At 26.4% G+C, this 22,311-nt stretch overlaps 1 protein-coding gene across 1 annotated transcript; it reads left to right on the forward strand.

Annotated features, from left to right (window-relative positions):
* Positions 1 to 5,411: 5,411 nt before the first annotated feature.
* LOC145839104 (LIM homeobox transcription factor 1-alpha-like) lies at positions 5,412 to 14,614 on the forward strand. The gene is made up of 9 exons (XM_082946714.1): positions 5,412 to 5,518; positions 5,905 to 6,154; positions 10,086 to 10,197; positions 10,510 to 10,642; positions 10,929 to 11,128; positions 11,606 to 11,683; positions 12,686 to 12,761; positions 13,307 to 13,462; positions 14,244 to 14,614. Exons 1-9 carry the CDS (start codon positions 5,431 to 5,433, stop codon positions 14,612 to 14,614), a joined length of 1,464 nt encoding a protein of 487 aa, XP_082802840.1. The 5' UTR covers positions 5,412 to 5,430.
* Positions 14,615 to 22,311: the final 7,697 nt, after the last annotated feature.

A 22,311-nucleotide genomic window follows, 5' to 3' on the forward strand; every position in this document is an offset into this window, starting at 1 on the left:
AAGAACAAAGAAAATGTAAGTTATGTTTTTTGAATGAAGTTTATAAGCTTTCTAAAAGATTACAAAATTTACAAGTTTATCATAGTAAATAAAATTTTTGCTGTTTTTCAAAAGACTATATTTTTTTATAAATTAATATTTTATCTCAGATAAGCTAATTAATTTAATATCTGTCAGATACAATTATGTAAATTAACTTATAAGTTTAAATTTTGATAGTATAGACTAGTATTCTTCAATTTATCAATAAAATTTGATAATTAAAACTAAAAATTTTAGCAGCGATATTATATAATCATGTAGTTTGAATAATTTTCTTGTCTTTTTTAACGTATTTAAACTTTTATACTTTTGTTTTTTCAAGCAGTTAAAAGAATTTATTTTAGCATAAAATAAGTTTTGCTATAGCATTGTTTTAAGTATGTTTATTAATTCAGTTAACAGTCATATTTTATTCAAAATTATTAAAAATGGTGTTTAAAATTGTTTTATTTAGTTTTGTTTAAATTAATAACATTTTTTAAACAAAGCTCACAAACCTTAATAAACTTTTTGTGCTTTATATACAATATTTTGTACAAAGTACAATTTTGATAAACTTAGTTTGATTTTTTTATTTCACTTAATATTTTGAAAGCACAAAACTATTGACTTATTTAAAATAAATTGAACCAAAACAAATAAATATGTAGTCATTTAAAAATGTTTTGGGGAAAGTCAAAACAACAGCTTCTGAAGTGAACCCAATTTTGAATAAAAAATATATAAATACACCACTGGTACTTGTGTCATCATCGAGACTTGTGTGCTCAAATGGTTCTTTTCGAGGATTACTTGAGCACTTTCGATATGCTTAAGATGTATTATTCAACCCTGGTACTATGTACTTAGGTCGTTAAAATATCTTTGATTAAAAAAATGAAAGTTTCGTGCTCACAAACAGCTGAAAGGGCTTTGGATGAAATTTGAATCGTGAAAGTTCTTACCACGTTTTTGTCGTTCAAAATTAAAAATTTCAGTTTTAAGCGATTTTGTTGAATAAACTGTTGGCAAATAAAGTTTAAAAAAAAACTGAATATCAATCCTTGACTTGCGTTATAAAGCATTTTTGTAAATTATTTTGTGCCTAACATCTTTTTATGATCATTTTAGAATAAATTTTGTCGGATAATGTTTAAAGTTACAAAATTAATTCAGTTAATTTTTTATTAAAATTAAGTTAAATTTGCTTAGTTTTACAATAAAATTTCAAATTAGTTTTTAAATTAATTGTGTTAGTTCTGTGTGCAAACAGCCGTACAGATATTATGTATGTTATTTTAAGCAAAACTTATTTGCATGCCTTAACAGCGTAACACGATTAATAACAATTTTGTGTAAAAATATAATCTATATTGGTGTTATACTATAGTTATTTTATGTTGTTAAAGTATAAATTTTATTATTTTAAAAATCAATAATTGACTAGAAAAAAAACTAAACATAATGATTAAATAAGTAAAAAAATAAAACAATTTAATATAACAGTAAATGACAAAACAAAAATTGTTTTAGTAAAACTACACATAAAAAAATAAAGTAAGTAATGTTGTCATTAGAAATATACTTGTATGTTTACTTCGGTTCTATTTAAACAACTTTTTTGTTCAGACGCTTTAATTAGGCAAACTGTATTAAGACAATATTACGTTAAAAGATGCCTATTTTCTAAAAATAATCAATTTAAAGTACGTTAAACATAAATAATTTATACCTTTAGGTTTACATTAATAAAAAACTAGTAACACTTACTGTAGATCCTTAATAGAATTAAGTACAGAACATTAAGATTGTTCTTTTTTAAAACTATTTCTAAGGTGAGCTCAAGTAAAATAAAGCGAGAGAACTTTTGAAAAAAAGGCGCCCAACGAGAGAGGAAAGTAGGTGAGAAATGAGATTGGAAGCATGATGAAAAAAAAACCATTCAAAAGTTTGTAGCGAAATTTCATAACTGACAATTTTTACTTGGATGAAGCGTTTAGGTTAAGTGAAAGTTTTGCTGTTTTGGAATTTACTTGAAGTTGATTTGAAGTTTGTAATATTTAGATTTAGTTATTCTGCTTTACAGTTTTGATTTTGTTTGCTATTGTGAAATTATTACATTTAGTTATAAAGTTTTTGTTTTGTTTTAGTTAAGAAAAATGTCAACACTTTGCAGACTTTTTTTAATGTATATTTTATTTTTCAAATGGTACTTTTGTTTAAAATCATTAACTGTAATGTTGATCAATATTCATTAACTAGCTTGTTTGTATATTAAAACCTTACGAGCGAAAAATTTAACTAAACCAAGTGTGTAAGTAACAAAAATCTACTAAGTTAAGTTATAAATATTTAAGACGACTTTTTTAAGTTTTTTAGTTCTCAACAAAACATGTATTAGAAATAAAATAATTAGTTAAACAAAGAATTATGATAATCAACTATTGTGTTCTTTGCATCTTAACTCTCGCAATTCCTTTAAACAAATATCAAACATAAAACTAAACGAGTAAAGCAAACACAAATCCAAGGTCATTAAATATATTAAAGTAAAAGAATTATCCTAAAATAAAGATAAAAAGCATTTATTGTTCTTTGTTGTTGGAAATTTTATTTACTGCCGATTATCTTAAAAGTTTTGACTATTTAAAATTTACATTAAAGTTAAGTGAAACATTTTGTGAAAGACAACTTTAATTATTGATAAGATTTTACGAGCTGCATATACTGTTTAGCTTAAAACTTTAAATTTTAATCTATTCAGCTTTAAATAATAATTTAAATATTTTATTACTTTTAATTATTTTTCTTAAGTTGTCTCGCAAATTTTAAAACTAAAACAAAAAAAAACAATGTTTTGCGTTACAACGGTATGTGTTAGTATAATAAAAAGTTTTGGTAGGAAACATCCGTCAAAGTATGACTTCTGTCATGGTGATTCCCCTTTTCAATAACATTTTGCGCCATTTTCGGCTTACACATGTGACCGTTCGTTAAATTCTTCAGTGTGGTTTTACACCATTGTCTTGTCGTTGAAATATGGAAATTCCTTTTTTTTTTGTTGTTTCGTAGTTCAAGGTAAAACAATGCACAGTATTTATACGATAATGAAATTTTTTAATATTAGAATTACAAGCAACAAAGTTTTTACACTTGATAAAATAAATGCCTCAAGATACCATTATTTTTCAAAATATATAGAAAATTTTGTAAATAACTTTATCTTGATAAAATCAAAACAAAAGCATGCAATTATCAAGCAACCGAGCCTAAGAATAAACGTGTTAACTGCAATGACAAGCATTGATTGGTTGCTGTTAAAGGAGAAATGTCACTTTGTAATGACGAACAAAACACTGTTACAAGTGGTAATTAGCATGTTCGCTTGCAGGTCAACAAAAACAATTATCCGGGGTTAATATGTTTACTTTGTAAAGTTTAAGGTCAATTAAATTGGTTTATCAAAAACTAAAGAGTTAATGTAGTCTTTAAAATATCCACATACAAATCTTGTTTTTTTACGCTATTTCTAAAACGTGTATACTTGATTTTAAACAGATTTTATTACAATTTACTTTAAAAGAAATAAATTTTTATTTTTAGTCACTAAAATTTAATTGAAAACAAAAATAATTTTATTTTTGTATTATTTGTTACTTGCTATTTTTACTTTATTAGTTTAGTTCAAAATTCATACACTCATAGTTTTATATTTTAGTAAGTTATAAAATCCATTAATTACTCAGTAATCAAGACAACATTAAACTTAATTTGGCTTTAAAGATTGTAATAAGGCTACATTCACTTACTTCTATTTTTTATGATCTTTTAGAAAGCTCAGAAAGTGCATAAACTTTTATTTAAATTTATAGTTTTTTTGTGAAAACTATTTTGGATAAAACAGTCTAATTTTTTTAGATTCTTTTTGTTTTTAGTCCATAAATTAAAAATAATCAAGATTTGATTTTGATACATTTAAACTTAATGATATAAGTTATCGTTTTTTTATAATCAAACACAAACTATTATTTGTTAATGTTTAATAATATAGTCTTATTTTAAAACTTTATTTTTACAACTTTAAGTAAAAACGGTATAAAAAAAACCTTCACAATGTATTAGATTGGTATTACGACGGACTTAATAAGGTTCAAATGTCAGTAGTAATAATTGTTTGTATTTCGTAAAGAGTTTCTTGATATTTTTTTTACTCTATATTATTACAATTTCAACTGTGTAATCTTGTTTCATAGTTTACAAAACTGTTTATTCTATATGAAAAATAGAAAAAAATATCTATGTACAAGGTGATCAATTTTGTAAACATCTTATGTAGGCTAAATATTTTATAATTTTAATGTTATATGATATTGTATGCTGTTGTAGGCATATTTTAGTTTATTCTTAATATTTTTTCTTGGTATATTTAAAAAAAAAAACTTTGAATTTGTAATTTTTACCACACTTTCATTACGTGAAAAGTAAAACATTTTACGGCCAAAGTACATTAAATTTTGTTATGTTCTTATTTTTATATCTCTAATTTTACCCTTAAATTATTTAGATTTAAAAAAGTTGAACAAATAGAAATTTTGCTTTCAGAAGCAGCTTGTGCGGTCTTATTAAGTTTGCTAAATGTAAAAACGAATAACTAAATTATGCTACAATTTCAGCTAATTTACGCATCATGTTTTGTTGTCATGGTTTCTGTGGCGATACACACAAGAAAGACCATTGTGTCATTTCAGTGATGCTTAAAGAAGAACATGTAACTATAACTATGTTTAGCTTTTTTTTTTGCTTTTGGTTATTCACTAAAAACGTGAAGAGTATTTTGAAAATGCCTTTTTTAAACAATCATTAATTTCATTGCAAATATTTATTAAAAAAAATAGACTGTTAAATGAACAAATCAACTTAATTCAGCTTTTTCTGAACGGTTATTATTTGATAGTTGAATACATTTAATTTAAAAACATTTTTATAAAAGTTTTCACATTTAAACAGAAATGTTTTTTAAAACTTATTTGTTATATGTATATATTTATAAGTTAGGTACATATTTCATTTCCTAAGTTAGGTAATTCTTAAACGTGTAAAACTCCCATAATACTTTATACTTTTTTAATTATTTAAAAACAGTACTTAAGCCTTTTATTTTCAATTAAACATTTCCTTAGTAAAAATTTTGAACCTTTCAATTAAAGTAAAATAAAAACGTTGTTACTAAAGCTTTGATTTATTATTATAATTAGTTGTTTAGCTTACTTAATTTAAAAAATATATCTCATATAAATAATCAAAAATTTAACAAGCACGATTTTTCTAGGCTTTATATCGGCCATTTTTTTTTCTCTGTACTTTATTTTTGTAATTTAATACACTAGTAATTTTTCAGTACAATGTAATATGGTAATTTCAGCATTCAAAGTATCACCAACTCAGTCCTTCAGTCATTTAAAGAGGGAGGCAAAAGTGGACAAATACTGTTTAAAAAGTAAGATCTTATAATTCTTAAAATCATAGACACTTGTTTATGTTAAGAAAAAAAAAACCTTAAGGACTTCTACTTTTTTTGCAAAATTCATTTTTTAGCGAACATTTTTACTGCAAATTGAATAAATGATTTATTGTGGCTTGTGAACGTTTAGTAAATCATAATAAATTGTTTGTTTACACTTTTCATTCACTTTAAGTTTTACTCAAATATGCTGCTTGATCTAGAATAATTAAAATAATTGATTTGAAATCTTGAGAAAATAATTTTCTCACGGTTTGATTTTCTTGTTTTTTTTTTAATTTGCTGTTTTTAACTTTAAAAAGCTTTTGTGGCATTATATTGTTATATACAATAGTTTTTACATACATTATTTACTAAAACAGTGCAAGAAAAAATGTGCTCATCACTTTACTCAACAAACTCACCAAACGAATCAGCACCAATGGAACATCCAATCAGCAGCGTTCATTACTGCGCGGGATGCAGCAAACCAATCAGAGACAAGTATTTCCTTAAAATTGACCAATCAAATTGGCACGAGAGCTGCGTGGTGTGCTGTGTGTGCAATCAAGTGTTAGTGGGCCAGTGTTACGTCAGAAAGGGGAACATCTACTGTCATCAACACTACACAAGGTAATAATGGGTAAAACTTGCAAAACTAATGTACACACTCTGACTTAAGTTTTAGCGGTGCATACATTTTGTAAGTTTTGCATTTTCTTTTGTTATATTTGTTTATTAACACTAGTTTTAAAAAATCGATTATTGCGTCATAGTTATATAAATAAAAATAAAACTTAATAAATAACAATTTGATTTCAATTTTTTTAGAGTCTATAGAACAGCTTTACATAGAAATCAATCGAGATTAGATTTTGGTTTTGTTTTATTTAATTTTGAGTTGTTCAATTTAAAGATAAAATTAAAAACATCTTTTTTTTTATGTTCAAAGTAAATGTACAACTTTATTCATTAGTTAATCTCTCAACGACCTTTGAAATTTTGATGTATAAAATAAAATAGTTACAATCAGAGATTAAAATGCTTAATCTCTTAAACTTGGTATTGAAGTGGCTTTGAAATCAATCACAAATGATAAATATGTTTTGATATAGAATTTTTACTTAGATATCTATGAGTTTTACAATAAAGTTTTATTAAAATAAATAGTTTTTATTTCTGTTTTAGGTCATATTTTTACTTAATTATTACAAATGTAAAGACTTCAACTCGATATAAGCCTAAAAATTTTCTTCTATTATTAGATATGTCATTATTACCTTTATCATGCCAGCTAGAAATTCTCAATTTTTTTTCTATTTAAAATCAGCTCAGTGTTCGTTCAATTACCATTTGAGAATGTCAGCTAAATTTAATATCTCAGTTCGATTTGTTCTGAAGCGAGTGGCCACTACAAAAATAAACTCAACTCATGAAAAACAAAATAATTTTCGTCAAAACTTGTCAATGGTCAAATTGAGTTAAGAAGCGGCAAACAGCAACCGGTGAAAAATTAACGAATCGAAATTCGATTGGACCAAGTTTTTGCGAGAAATTTTCACAGCTGCTTCAAACGACTAGCATTTAAAAAACAAAGAAAAATATGTTTAGTGCGCCAAATTTTATAAAAAAAAGTTGAGCTTTAAATTTTTTAACCTTATTCACATAGTTTTCATTAATTAACAATGTTTTTAATGCATATTAAAGAGAAAACGTTAATTTTTTTGCATGAATTTAAAAAAGCGATTCACTATAATATATATTGTTTTTTGGTTAGTATCAACTTAATTAACTTAATTTTCAGTAAAAAAAATAGTTTCATTTGACGGCTCTGAAACTAAAATATAATTCTAGTGAGGTCTGTTTAGCTCAGGTATTAAATTGAATTTTAAAAACTTTTGTTATAAAAGAGTTATAACTTTGTTTTGGCAAGCCTGCGCCTGAATTAAACTGGCTTGGCAGCAAACAGGAAATAAAACTAGTTCACACCTTTTAATCGAAACTTTCAGCTTATTTTGTCTGCAACCGAAAACAAATTAGCTCAAAAATTTAATCTCAGAACGAATATAACTAGTGTAGATTTCTGGGCTCAGCCGGAAATTTGCAAACAGGTGTAAATAAGTTGTTGATAAATTGTTTACTTCATTAACCTAACAACTTTTTTTGCAAGCAGCTTGAGATTTTGTATTCTAAACTTAAAGAGTGTTTAAAGTTTCTGTTTAAAAAGTTAGGGTTGTTTAGACAGCTAATAGTAATACGTAAATAGCTAGATAGTTTCAGTAATTAGTAAACCTTTATTTTATCAATGTCAACATGAAAATAAACAGTAAAAGCTAACCTGTACAGCGCTTCACATATATCTTAAAACATTTTGATTTTAAAATTTTAAGATTTTGACTATTTTGAATTGGTGTTAATCTTAAAACTTAAAAAACTGTTCTACTAAATACCTAATTTAAGCCAAGTTTTTTGAACTAGTTCAGTTTTTATACTTATTAATGTAACTTTCACTGAGGCTTTCTACTATACATTTATACCTTTTAAATTTTGAGTGGATTTACAACCGAGTGTAAACAATAAACAAACATTAGTGCGTGCTAAGTAGTGTTAAACCGAGAAAAAATTTTTTAGTTCCTTTGCAGCTATTTTAAAACAAACACACAACATTTTAGAGCTGTTTAAAAATTCAGTGCTTTTTGTAAGGTCGGTCGTTTTTTGCAAGAATGAGTTGTAAACGTGTTAAAAAATTAACGTTTGCAAGTCGTTTATTTTTAACTATTTATTTGTTTAGTTTACAATTTTATTGTATATAAACTGTCATTGTAACTGACTGATTTCCTTAAGTTTTTTAAGCTTATTTCTAAAAATAAATAAACAGTTCAAGTGAGTTTTTTTATTATATATTAATTTAGTTTATTTTATACAACACTTTTGGTTCAAATTTTTCAACTATGTTTCAGAGCTTTTCTCTATATACAGTTATGCTGCATTCAAAAAAATAGTATTGTGGCAACTCTTTAATAGAGTTTAATTTATCCCATAAAGCAGATGATAAAGTTTAATTTATCATGCTTATAAAAAAATGTATACGCAAAAACAAGTACAAGATTTTCTTTTTAGCTCATAGAATAGCAACCTATGTTTTTATTTCATAACAAAAATAAAGATTTGAACAAAATAACTTGTTTTAAACTATTGTTATCTTTTTAAAAGTTAAAACTTTCATTATTATCTAAAGTCTATTTTTTTTTCCATTCCAACGTAATAAATTTTAACTAAGGTAAAATAAAACCAACAATAAAAATAAAAAACTTCGTCGATTCACTTTTGCAAATGCAGTTAATTGTCAAACTTATTTTTTGTTGGAAAAATTTTTGACGCTTTGATGTAATTTCACATCGCCATTGAATTGTCACTGAGAAATTCTCACCTGAATTTTCACATGAAACTTTTAAAAGTGAGGGCAAAGTTGTGAACTATCTCGCAAGTTTGTTCAGAAAGTCTCTTTAGTTCCAGAATTTTGTGTTTAGGTAATTTAACTCGTCTAAAATTTAAAAATTTGTTTAAATCATTTTTATTGTGTGTCAAACTGCAATTTTTACAATCTACATGTGTATGGCAAGTACAACGCATTAAGACAGATTTTATACTACCTTTAATAGCATTAGTAAAAAAAAATAAAATAACAAACACCTTGTTCGTAGCATCTCACTTATTTTTTATAAAAGTTTATATTTATCTTCTGTAGATTCGCATCAATTATCACAGAACAAATATTTAAGCAGCTGAGTCATTTCTCTTCACTCAAGTCAAGAAGTCCAGCAGATAGGAGAATGTCACGCCCGTCTCACAGTGACGTCACAATGGCAGACAAAGCTACCGTAACCTTTCATCGTGAAACTCGAGCAAAAAGGTGTTGAAATCTTCAGCTTGATTGACATAAAAAAATGGTGTGGGGGTAAAAGCTTACCTCGTTACCGTGGCAACCCAGCTGTCGACACGTTCTCACAACTTTGTGTCTCTTTCCGATGCAAAGAAATATTTTTATGTTGAAAACAAACGCGCTTTGAAACAGCTTCCTTTCCAACGAGAGAGAAGTTCTGTTCCAATCACCTCAGCAGGTATTTCGATGCGTGCCAAAGTCGCAACAGTGATGGCACGACGTGCTTCATAACTTTTTCTCAGCTGTCTTGCTGTCTTATGACGTCACTTAATACAGCTTTGACGTCGCTTTCTGCTGCTGTCAGAATTCGGCACGTTCATATGAGTACCTGTAAAACACCACCGCTGCTAAAAACAACACAAAATTTTAACAGCTGACAGAATTTTTGTTTGCCATGTCGCGCAGTGAGAAAAAGGCAAGTTTTTGCTCACAAGTTGACAGGTTGCTTGACTAGAAAGTAAACCGGCGCATAACCACAAGCTAAAAGCACACAAGTAACCACTTGGTTTTCACACAGTTTTTATGGAAAACAAACATTTAGTAATCGGAATTATGTAAAATAAATATTATATTTTCACAAAAGTTTTAATGGAAAATAAACATTCAACATTAAACTTACAGATTGAAACTGTGTAAACGTTGCCGCCAGCCAATAGCCGCCAACTCCAAGGTTTTTCCCGGCCCCGTTCACGTTGAATGCTTCTCCTGTGAAATATGCAGCCAAATAATGAAGGTGAGTGAAATTTAACAAAATTTCAATAAAAAGTTTTAGCATTTTTTAGCAATAATTGTGTTGTTATTTGGTGTTAAACAGCCTGAGCAAACATTTTACTTTGAAACTTATAACGACTTTTGAAATATTTCTAAATTTACTTAAATAATCAAATTTTAACAAATCATAAGAGACACTTGATACTTGGATACTTTAATTACAAGTTTTTATGCAAAGTTTTGTCTAAAAAAATAGTATAAATTAAATTCGTTTCTACTACTTATCTTCAAGTTAAAACAAATTAGTTTATTTTAAAAAATTACTTACAAACAGCCTGGAGAACAGTATTGCAAACGAGATGAAAATGGTGGCCTTATTACCTGTCTTTCATGTAATTTCGTAATGAACCAATCAACTTACATTAATAAACAGACCGAAGCAGGATCCCCAACCGTGTTGAATGCAGGTACGAATACAAAACAATTATATATGAACACGCAATACTAAAAAACTTTTAGAAATGTTTGGTTTTAACAAGTATAAGTATTTCAAGTGTGCTAATTTATTTTAAAGAAAATTCATAAGCTACACAAACAATACCATTAACCTTTGTGGAACATTTTATCAAACTTAACTAAATGCGTTACTTAAAAAGTTGTAAAATTTTTACTACTTCTTAAGCTTACAAGATTGAAATCATTATCAGAAAAGCTAACATTCAGTACTGAAACACTTCTTAATTTTTCAAACAGAGAATTCATGCATCGTTCTTGCAGCGAGGTACATAAATGTTGGTGAGGACACACAAAGAGACATGAGCATGTTCATCCACGGAGGAGACGATCCAAGGAGCCAGCAGGGAGGAGTGAAGCGACCCAGGACAATTCTGACCACAGCGCAACGTAGAAAGTTTAAATCAGCATTCGAAGTTTCTCAGAAACCAACGAGAAAGGTTGGAAACATTTTTTTAAAACTTTTATAATTAAAAAAGTTGTGAAGTTTATATTGTTTGTTTTGTTTTTTTTATTAGAAAAAATTTCAAATGTTGTTTGAGCACTTCTAATTTACTTTTGACAAATTTAAATTTATTCGTTATTAGATATGTTAATTAAGCAATGTCAAACATTTTTATTAGTTTTTTTTTAATTTAATAAAACAAAAAATTTGATGCGTTACGAAAAATGAAAAAAATAATGACTGAAATACTTATGATGTATGCTGATGAATCAACATTGAAAAATGACATAAATTATCCTTTCACGGTTTTACCATCTACTCTTAAAAACAATTGACAAACAAATATTATGTTTCTTATAAAACTTAACAAAATGACAAATATTTAAGATTTCATATTTTTTTATTAGGTTAGTAATTGCTAATTTTGACCATAGTTTTAACTTTTTTTTTATTAACTCTAATTAATTATTAGGCACGAGAAACTTTAGCAAACGAAACTGGTTTGAGTCCGAGGGTCGTTCAAGTTTGGTTTCAAAACCAACGCGCAAAAGTTAGTTGAACTTGTTTGTATGTATGAAAATATAGTTTATAGACTTTTTATAGTTAGCAATTTTTATTTAATTATCTCAAGCAATATTTTTAAGTTTTATATATTTTCCAATGACTTTAGCAGATAGTCTTATCGTTATTTATAAAACAGTTTCTGTACATAAAACAGTGTTTTACCTTCGCTAAACGTTTAAGTCCTGCTGCACAACTTTGGTGCATTTTTAACTGTATTGTATATTTTTTGTATTCATACTGTTTTTACGACATTGTTTTTTATAATAGAATTTAAATTTTAAGAAAAAAAAATCAAGATTAATGTTTGTTTGGTAAACTTAATGTCCTGGAAATGACATTAAGCTGTTCTGGTGTACAACCGATAACTAAAAGTTATTTGTAGTACACCAGGTCCTTGGACCAAACTTATAGGCATATTATTTATCGTTCAATAAACTATATTGATGATTTAGTTGTAATTCAAGCTTGTTTAGTACATAGGGAATTAGTTCTTAGTTTATCGCAGCCCATACTCTATTTAAACTAGTTTAAAGTAGTGTTCGTCTCATGAAAACACTGGTTCTTGTCATGTTAAACATATTGTACAGATTCTAAAACTAATGTTTTCAAAAAACAGCAAATCAAGATTGAGCAGTGATAAACGAGCTCTGTTTTCTTTTATATAAAACTTTTCTTGTTTAATTTTAATACACTTCTAAGTAATAAGATAACAGTTAAACTTTTTATTGTTTTAATAAATTGTCATTCTATTAATTAAACTTACATTTTGATAAACGATAAAAAGGGGGCGTTAAAAAATTTGGTACGATGATCTAAAGTAGAAAAACGTTTTCGTTTAACGAGTCATACACTACTTGTATATAGTTTAACGTCTTGTCCAGGACCTATAAAAGTATTACCTTAAATATATTTTATAAATACAACTATATAACTAACATATAATATATTTAATTTTCATGCTGTTCTATTATTAAATTCTATTACACAGATCAAAAAGTTAGCACGAAAACAAGAAAGCTCAGGGGACAACAGTTTACCTAAAACAAGCAACACCGATTCTGACAGTGAGTGATTATTTTAAAAAATAGTTAAAATTTATTTCATTTATACAGAACCTTGAGACACAATTCATTCAAAAACATTTTCTTAAGCAAACAAGTATAGATATATTTTAGCTAAACCTTATCAATTACTAATGTTAGCAACTAGTTTTATATTAAATTTTTAGTAAGTAAACAATTTTAGGTTTCATCAAAAAATACATAAGTAATAAACTAGGCAAAATTAAGCAAGTATAATAAGAGATAGACTAATAATTCATAATTACAAAATTTGATGTATAATTAAACAGTTGTTCAAGTAAAAAAACGTAACGTTTTATAATAAACTTATATATATACAGTACTTGTTTAATAAACACGTTGTATATGATTTAAAAGGTTCAACATATGCCTAATTAAAAAAGTACAAATATCAGTTTACTAAACTAAGTGTCTATATCCCTTGTTTATAAATTTAATGTTTTTAAGGGGAATCTAAACCATTTTTCTACTAAACTAAGTTTTGGTGCTTGAACATGATTATAACAAGACACATCTCAAATTTTCAGATGAAACGATGAGCTTGTGTTCTAGCCAGTCAATGGCGCCAACTCCGCATCTGAATGACACAGAAAAAAACTTCATGTCACCTACAAACGAGGAATATTGTCGAAACAACAATGCGGACGAAGACAATCAAGTTGACATTTTTACTACGATGAACAGTAGGTTGTTTATTTTGTTAAATAAGTATAAATTACAATTAGAAGTAAGAATTTTTGGTCTACTGTTTGAGTTTACATAGTGGTCTACCAGATCCAACTATCAATTAAACTTAATTTTCAAAATACACGGATACGTCCTGAACATAATGTTATGGGTAAGGTAGACCAAAGAAGGGTGCATAAAAAAATCAAATTTAATAGACATATTTGAGGGAGTTGTGAAATTTAAAATAATACAAAGAGAAAACTGTTTAAAATTTTACTAGGTAATACGTGATAATTTTGAAACCTATACTAGGTATAACGGGAAATTTGTGGAAGTTAAAATAATTTTACCAAAAATTTTAATCTTACAATAGAATCTATAGTGACTAGATATTCTGGAGTTTAATATGAAGGGAAAAAAAACTCTTATTAAAATTTTTAAAAGTTAAATATACTAGATTGTACGACAAACTTTGAGATTTTCATAGTATCCGGCTGGATCCTATTTAGTATTATAATTACGATCTGGATCCGGCTGGATGTTAGCTTTGAAATAAGATCCGGCAACGGATCCGGCTAGAAATACTTAAAAAATAAGATCTGTTAGATCATTAGTTTACATGACAAAACGAATAATGTAGTTAACAGACAAACTAAATAAACAATCAATTATAACTTTCATATCATATATTCTTTCTTTTTTACATAATGCTTCGCTACGTAAGTTTTCTTTTTAACAATGGCAAATTTAATAAACATTTAATATTTTTAAAATAACTAAAAATATATTTTCAAGGTTCTCCTAAACACATGAGGAGCTATAAATTTCCAACTCCAAATTACAGCACTTTACTGAAACTACACTGTTTCGAACTCGATGAATACAAAATGATCTGCTCAAACTCCGCACCAATTTGCAAACTGCATCAGGAATCAAATGGAAGCCCTTTCTCACAAAGTTTCGGCAAGGAACTGTGCTACAGCCAGGCACCGAGTTACAACAAGCCGTCAAACCAAGCTGAATTTTCAAACCACACAGTATCGGCGGTTTCGAACCCGTGCGAAGAAGTTTCTTGGGTAGAAAACAAATGCAGCAAGCCGAATTATGCAAACAATCCGATAGACAAGTTGCTTTTCATGCAAAACAATTACTTTACCTCATTATGAACACAACTTTACAAACCGTAAGCACAAAAGTTCGCTGGCATGTTTACAAAATCTTTTTAACTACATTTTTAATGCAATATAAATTTTTAAACAATCAATGAAAAATTTGAATAGCGCTTTTTATAAAACTACTGTAAAATTTTTTATAACTACAGCATTTCTTTACAACGATCAGTGTTTGAGTTTGCTAACTTGCTTAAACTATTTTTAGATATTTTTGTTACTTTTAGGTATTTAAATTATACATTGCAAGCTATAACGTTTTTAACTAAACGGCACAACTAAATTATTGAACCGAATAACTCTATTTATAGCTTTTCATTTTCATGGTAAGCAATTTTATAAGTTGATTTATTTTACATGATGCAAAATCACAATCGGGCAAACTATTATTGCTGTTCATGCAAAATAAATTCTTTCAGCTCTTTTTAGAATGAACAATATTCTAAAAATATTACATTAAATAAACTTATAATACAAATAACGCATTGAATTTTATTAAAAAAGTTTACCAGCAACAAAAGTGTTTCCCAATATTAAAAAGCTACTAAAACAGACATGCTTTCTAAAGCATCTACTTCAAAGTAAATTTAACATTTTAAGGTTCCGTTTTAAAATTTGTTTTCAAAAGTTGTCTCTTAGACAATTTTTATGTTATGATTATGCAAAAGTAAATTACACTGCTCGTTTTTAATATGTAAGTTTTAGTTATGGCTTTTAACGTTTTTTTTTTTTTTTTATTCATCTATTAAAATTTTTTTAGAAACTGCAGAGTTCTTTGTAATCGTTTTCAAATTTATTTTATTGTACTTGTATTAGTATTTTTTATGCTTTTTTTGTTTTTCAATTAATTTCATTATATATGAATAGAATAAAAGAAAAACTTAGTTTTGAATAATACTTAGTTAGTAAAAGAAATTTCAAAATATTGTTTTAAAATATCAATTAGCACTTTGAACGAAACGTATTTTAGGTAGAAAGTGCGAACTTAAAAGTAAGACTACTGTACTTGTTTCATTGTCTTCTTATCTAGCCTAGACTTTTAAAGATAACTGTTAAAATGTTTGATATAGTTTCAAAGATTATCTTTTGTTCCAATATAACTGATTTTATTCTGTAATTAATCAGTATTAACCCAATTAAGTAGATACTTAAACTCGACTGAGTTTTAGCGGTAAGAGACAAAGTAGTTAATTTTTACAGTACTAACAATTAAGGTTTTTATTAGATTTGTCAAGTATTCAACAATTCGATAGTTCTTAAATCTACAAAATCAATATGAAAACGAAAAAATTATAATATAAAGGAAGTTTCAATTAAGTTTCTCATGAAATTTCCATACAACTATTGAAAAAGATCTAAAAGTTTATCTTATCACTGCAATTACCCAGTGAAGTTCATAAAATATAGAAAAATTAAGATAACACAAAAACAACAAGACATTTTTTTATTTGGATTACAATTACGATAAAAAAACCTGAACAAAGTCTAATACTTATTTTTGATAATGTTTTAGTAATACCTTCTTTAAAAAAGAAAAAATATATATAAAGAATATTTTTTTCTTTATTATAAAGAATATTTTATTCTTTATTTATATAAGTCAAGCGTAAAAAGGAGTTTTTAATTTATAAAGCACTTTTCAGTCTGTTTCAACAGCTAGGTAATATTTATAACAACATTTTTATGTTAAATTGTTTTTTTTTTTCAACTCTATGTAAGATTAACTTGCTCGTTTTAATGTTAAAACTTTTAAAACAAAAGAGAATTTTGGTAGACCAAAACCAAATTTAGATAGTAAGAACGTTTATTTCTTAATGCAAATCGTTCAAGTAAAAAACAAAAGCATTAAAAAAATTATACACCAAAACAAAATCAAACAAAAAAATCAACAACTTAAAATATCTATAAAATCACCGGCATATAAAATTTCAATTATTTTAAATACACAAAATAAAGTGGTCTCTTTATAACTCACCATTCAGGTAATTCTCGCAAGAATGCTACCTTAGTTTGCATCGCTTTCATCTTTGGTCGTCACACATCGACCAACAAAAATTGTCTTCAAGGGTCGATTGCAGGTCAACGAATATTTTCTATTAAACAGTTCGAATTGTGACGTCACAAGAAGAAAGTAATTGAAACTGTCGATCACTGTGCCTGCTTTGTTTTCACTTCTTTTGTAAGCTCTGAATGCACGAGTAGTGAGATAAGCGCTAATCCCCTTTTGATCGATACCGAGAACACAGCTGTGCCCGCTGCTATTTTCAGATAACAGCTAATTCTCGAATTTGCCGTCTCGCCACCCTGCTAGTTATCTTTCGACTTGAGCTTGTGAGTACAAGTTAGCTGCTCAATGAAATACATAACTCGCTTATCTTTGGTTCAACTAAAAATAGAAATATCATATTTTAAAACCGTGTACAAAGTTAACAGCTGTTCAAGTCTAACAAATGACAGTTTTACCGATGAGACGTAAGTAATACCCAAAGATTAACACAAAGCTAGACACAACAACAAATTACTACAATGAATGGCGCTATAACATCTCCAGCTCTTTATTTTTCATAACAGCGTAAAATCGTCGGGCTGCTAAGTATTTGCGAAATCGCTGATGTGCTTATACGTTGCTTAACAAGCAAATTATCAGATAAAGTGATAAATTGTTGTGACCGTGGGTGGTCTTTACATATTTACTCAAAACAATTTCGCGCTTTTTTAACTTTTTACGCCAGCTTGTTGACGATTTTTTTATTGGAAGCTTATATTTGGTAATCGGCGACAAAACATATTTATACTAAATTTAAGCTATAAAACTTGAAGTTCAATATTTTTTGCATAAGCTATTTTGAACTAAGTATTTATTTTATGTTTTGATACTTAAACTCACAAATAAACTCCAATCATTTTATTATAACTTACAAAAGTTCAAAAAAAAGTAACAAAACAGGTTTTGTTTATTTGTTAACATTTAAAGGCTTCTAAAATCATTGTAAATTGTTTTAACGGATTTAAACGATAAGTATTGGGAAAAAATACTATTAATTTCAGATTTCTTAAAAATAACAACATATAAAACGCTCATACTCCACTTAAGCTTACGCTAATTTTTTACATTTTATATAAACTTTATACTGATCAATCCACACCAAAAATAAAAGTTTTGATCGGTAAACTTGTCAAAGATGTAAGTAAGAGTGTACTTAATTGGTGTTTGTTTGGCTGTCATATCATGGGTGGCGACCGATTTGTAGCGATAAAGTTGAGATGTCACTCATGCAGGTAGGTGGCACTTATGTTAAAATTGTGTAAATTTCAAGTTCTCTCAAGCTCAAACTATATGAGAGTTTCAGATCTACGGTGGTTCGACTTTCGATGGAACTTTGTTTCTACAAAAGTTTGAAATTTTTGTTGCTTTTTTTTGCTGCCTAGAGCTTGTAAACAAACGATTTAATCAAAATGTGTCTGTTTTGTTTATAAATCCTGTTTAGTAGTAATATTTTGTTTACAAATTATTTATTTTAAAAACAACGAAAAATCAAATTATTCGTTTTCAGAATAAAATTAACGAGCTCTGTGAGGGATAAAGCAATATACAATTTAAATATTTCAATATTTTTTTTTTTTTTCTCATTAAACTACAGATTTTTTTTTCAAAAATAATATCTTACTTTAAATCAATTACTTTATTCATTACTTATTATATACCACTACGTAGATAAGCTTTTTAGCCTAAAAGTCGCTTATCTAAATTGAGTATTGTTGGTATTTTCAAAACTAAAACTAAAAAATGTTAGCATAGATGATTTAAAATCATAAAGAATTTTATGCGTTTAACACTTAAGTTTGTAAAACGTAGACTTTTTTAAACTTAGTAAAGTTTTTTATATGGTCACTATACATAATCTAAGATACAAAACTATCTGTTAACTAACAGAATTTTGCTCTAACCAACACAAAAGAAATATGTCGTCATTTAAAACACTAAAAAAAGTTTTGGGGTAAGTCAAAACAACAGCTTCTAAAGTGAACTCCACTATTGAAAAACATATATAAAAATACACCACTGGTACTTGTGTCATTCATCATCGAAACTTGTGTGCTCAAGTGGTTGCTTCTATGGCTACTTGAGCACTTTCGATATGCTTAAGATGTATTATTCAACCCTGGTACTATGTACTTAGGTCGTTAAAATATCTTTGATTAAAATATTGAAGCTTTCGTGCACACAAGCAGCTGAAACGGCTTCAAATGAACTTTGGGTCGTGAAAGTTCTCACTACGTTTATAAGTTTTATAGTATAATGCATCTTTCTGTTTATAGTTTCTTGACAAAATAAAATTTAAAAACTCAAAAAAAATATTGCTCAAGGCAGACTTTTAAATTCTTTGTGTTTAGTAAAGAAATAAAGTAGAAATAATCTTGTTTTAACTTAAATTCATGTCTAAACTAGCACATAAGAGTTGTTTACTACTTTTCTAAAGATGCCATCAAAAAAATACTAACACAGGATTCTTCTCGTAAAAATCAACAAAAAAAAGTTTTTCATCACTTTAATTTGACTTATTTAGTTTTAAAAATGATAAGATACTTTTTTAAGAGACTTATTTAATTTTTTTAAAGCCAAATTTTTATTTTTTTTTTTTCACAAATTTGTTAGGTATTTATTAAAATTCGATAGTTTTTATTTAAAAATGTTTTTATTATTAAAATGTTTATAGTTATAAAATTATTTTAACAAGTTTTGAACAAAGATTAGTTAAATAAAAATAAAAAATGGTTAGGAACATAAAAAACTACTGTCTCAGTCTTTTACAAAACCGTTTGAATAGATCTTTTGTTTATTAAAAAATAAACATTATCAATCCTATTTAAGTTTTAGCATAGAAAAAGGCAATTAAACTTTTTTTAAAGCTGACTTTTTCTGCACACCTACGTTTGAAATTAGTTGCTTTAAAATTTTGTCTAGAATTTAGAATTTGTCATTAGAAGTATATTTGTTTGTATACTTCTGGTTTATTCAAAAACCTTTTTTTTTTAAACTCTTATTTAGGAAAAGTTTATTTACAAAATACCACATTAAATAATTCTAAATTAATTGTACTAAAATTATAAGTTTACTAGTAATTATATTTATACGCATACTTTAGTATTCTTTACAGACTAAAATATAGAACCAATTACAAATTTAGTTTTTCAAAATAGTTTCGAAGATCAGCTCAAGTTTAATAAAACGAGAGAACTTTTGAAAAAGGCGGAAAACGAGAGAGGAAAGTAAGTGAAAGATGAGATAGGAAGTTTGGTGAAAATAAATTCAGCTAATAGTTTGAAGCCAACTTTCCAAATACAACTGACAATTTTAAATGCGAATAAATTTTTAGATCAGTAGTAAGTTTTAAAGCTTTGAAAACTACTTTAAGTTGTTTTTAAAGTAGTGTTAAGTGAGTTTTTGTTTTGTTTAGATTTAGTTATATTACATTTGGTTTTTTATAGCTTTAGGGTTCATTTGTAGCAAGAATTTACATTATATTTAGGCTATGTTATTAAAAAACATGTTTTTTTATTAAACTGATTACAGTTAGTAAGTAATTGTGTTTATGCTACTGAAATAATTTACATTAAAACACTGAAAATTGTAGAAAAAAATAAGCTTTAATTTTTTTTTTGGTTATGAAAAATTGTATTGCTATACAGATACTTTTCAATTGCACATTTAGTTTCCAAATAGTGATTTTAGACAAAATTATAGTGTTTGTCAGTATTTAATAAACAACTTATATAACCTACTTTAAACCTTACAAAAGTCATACTTTATTAACACAAGTGTTTAAGTTACAGACATCTAAAAAAACAATAACAAAGGTTAAGTATACTTTTTAGTTCTTTATATCTCAAAAAAAGATATTATATAACTAAAAATACTTACCTAATCACATAGTTATTTTTATAAACTACTGTACACTTTATATTGTAATTTTTAAAGTTTTTTAAATAAAATACCCAATTTAAAACTAAAAAATAGACACAAAGACAAGTCCATAGATATTAAACATATTAAAGTAAGAGGCTTATACGAAAATAAAAGATTAGAAGCATTTGTTGTTCTTTGTTATTAAAAATGTTTAATATTGTCGATTATCTTATAGAATGTGCCTAATAAAAAATCACAGTTCTAGTAAGGCTAAGTGAAACTTTTTGTGGAAGACAAGTTTTAATATTGATAAGTTATCTACGAGGTACATGTTTAGTTTAGCACATGCATTCAAAGATTCTTCTATTAAAAAAATTTATAAAAGCATAAAGGTTTTTAAAATACTTTAGTTTGTTTTTAATTTTATACATTTTTTTTTGCAACAAAGAAAACTTTCTTATAACTTTTTTGGTTTATAAAAAACCATAAAAAAAAGTTGACATGATATTAACGGCAAAAAAAAACATTTCAATATGTTTGATTAAAACCATGATATCTTTACTGTGGAAAGTTTTTGTTTTGGTTTATTTAAACATTTTTTTTGAATATTACATTAACTTCGAATTATAGGTTTAAACTACGTTTTTAAATACAGACTATAAACTAATGTGTTTAAATATCAAGTTATCTATTAAGATTAAATTGTCAACTATCAGTTAGTTTTGTTACATTTTCAATTTGACTAAATAATATTCATTACTTTACAGTACAATAAGAATAATTATATAAAAAACAATGCTGTTATTAAAAATAAACGTATTTTGAGAAATCAATTTATCGGTAGACTTTTCTACTAACTTTCAATACTTTCTAAAGTATAAAATTGATTTACATTAAACTAAACCGTTTAACATTTTAAAAATAAAAAACTTAACATTTGTTTAAATGTTTGTGCTAAACTGGAAAAATAAAGTTTTTTGGTTTGTAAGCTTTAATGAAAAAAATGATCACTCTAAAATAAAGTAAAATAATTAAATAATTAAAATTAAATTTTGAAAAATTGACACAAATAACAAAAAACATAAACAACTATTAAAGAAAAAAACTATAACTTAATAAAATTACGTATATAACTATTTTATGTTTTCAGATGTTTTAGAAGAATATTACCAAGTTATTATACAAGCTAAAATAAATAAACATTATATAAATTAACTTATAAACCATATAAAAACTTTTTTTTAGTATTTAAAGTAGAAAATAACGACGAAAGTGATTGTTTTAGTACTTTAAGCTTTATTTGATTAATTATTTGATCCTAAAATATATCAAGTTATAGTTCCAAACTTTTTAATAAAAACAAGAAAACAGTGTATTACAACTTTCGTATTTTGTATAAACATCCGTCAAACATGATTTCTGTCACGGTGAATTCCCCATTTCAACAACATTCTGCGCCATTTTCGGCTCACACATCTGACCTTTCGTTAAACTCTTCAGTGTTGTTTGACAACACTGTCCTGTCGTTGAAATATAAAAACTAATTTTTTTTTGTTGTTTCGTAGTTCAAGGTAAAACGATGCACAGTATTTATACGGCTATGAAATTTTTAATATTAGATTTACAAGCAACAAAATTTTAACACTTGATAAAATAAGTGTCTCAAGTAACCATTTTTTCTAAAAAATATATACATCATTTGGTAGATAACTTTTATCCTTCATATAATCAAAACAAAAGCATGCAATTATCAAGCAACTGAGTGTAAAATTAAACGTGTTAACTG

This window comes from Thalia democratica, chromosome 6, assembly GCF_965202585.1.
Source record: "Thalia democratica chromosome 6, ktThaDemo2.hap1.1, whole genome shotgun sequence".
Classification (NCBI taxonomy): Eukaryota; Metazoa; Chordata; class Thaliacea; order Salpida; family Salpidae; genus Thalia; species Thalia democratica.

Coding starts and splice junctions, on each gene's coding strand:
- LOC145839104 (XM_082946714.1), top strand. CDS start 5,431: ATGGTAATTTCAGCATTCAAAGTATCACCAACTCAGTCCTTCAGTCAT. Junction 11,684..12,685: donor TTCAAAACCAACGCGCAAAA/GTTAGTTGAACT, acceptor TCTATTACACAG/ATCAAAAAGTTAGCACGAAA. Junction 12,762..13,306: donor AAGCAACACCGATTCTGACA/GTGAGTGATTAT, acceptor TCAAATTTTCAG/ATGAAACGATGAGCTTGTGT.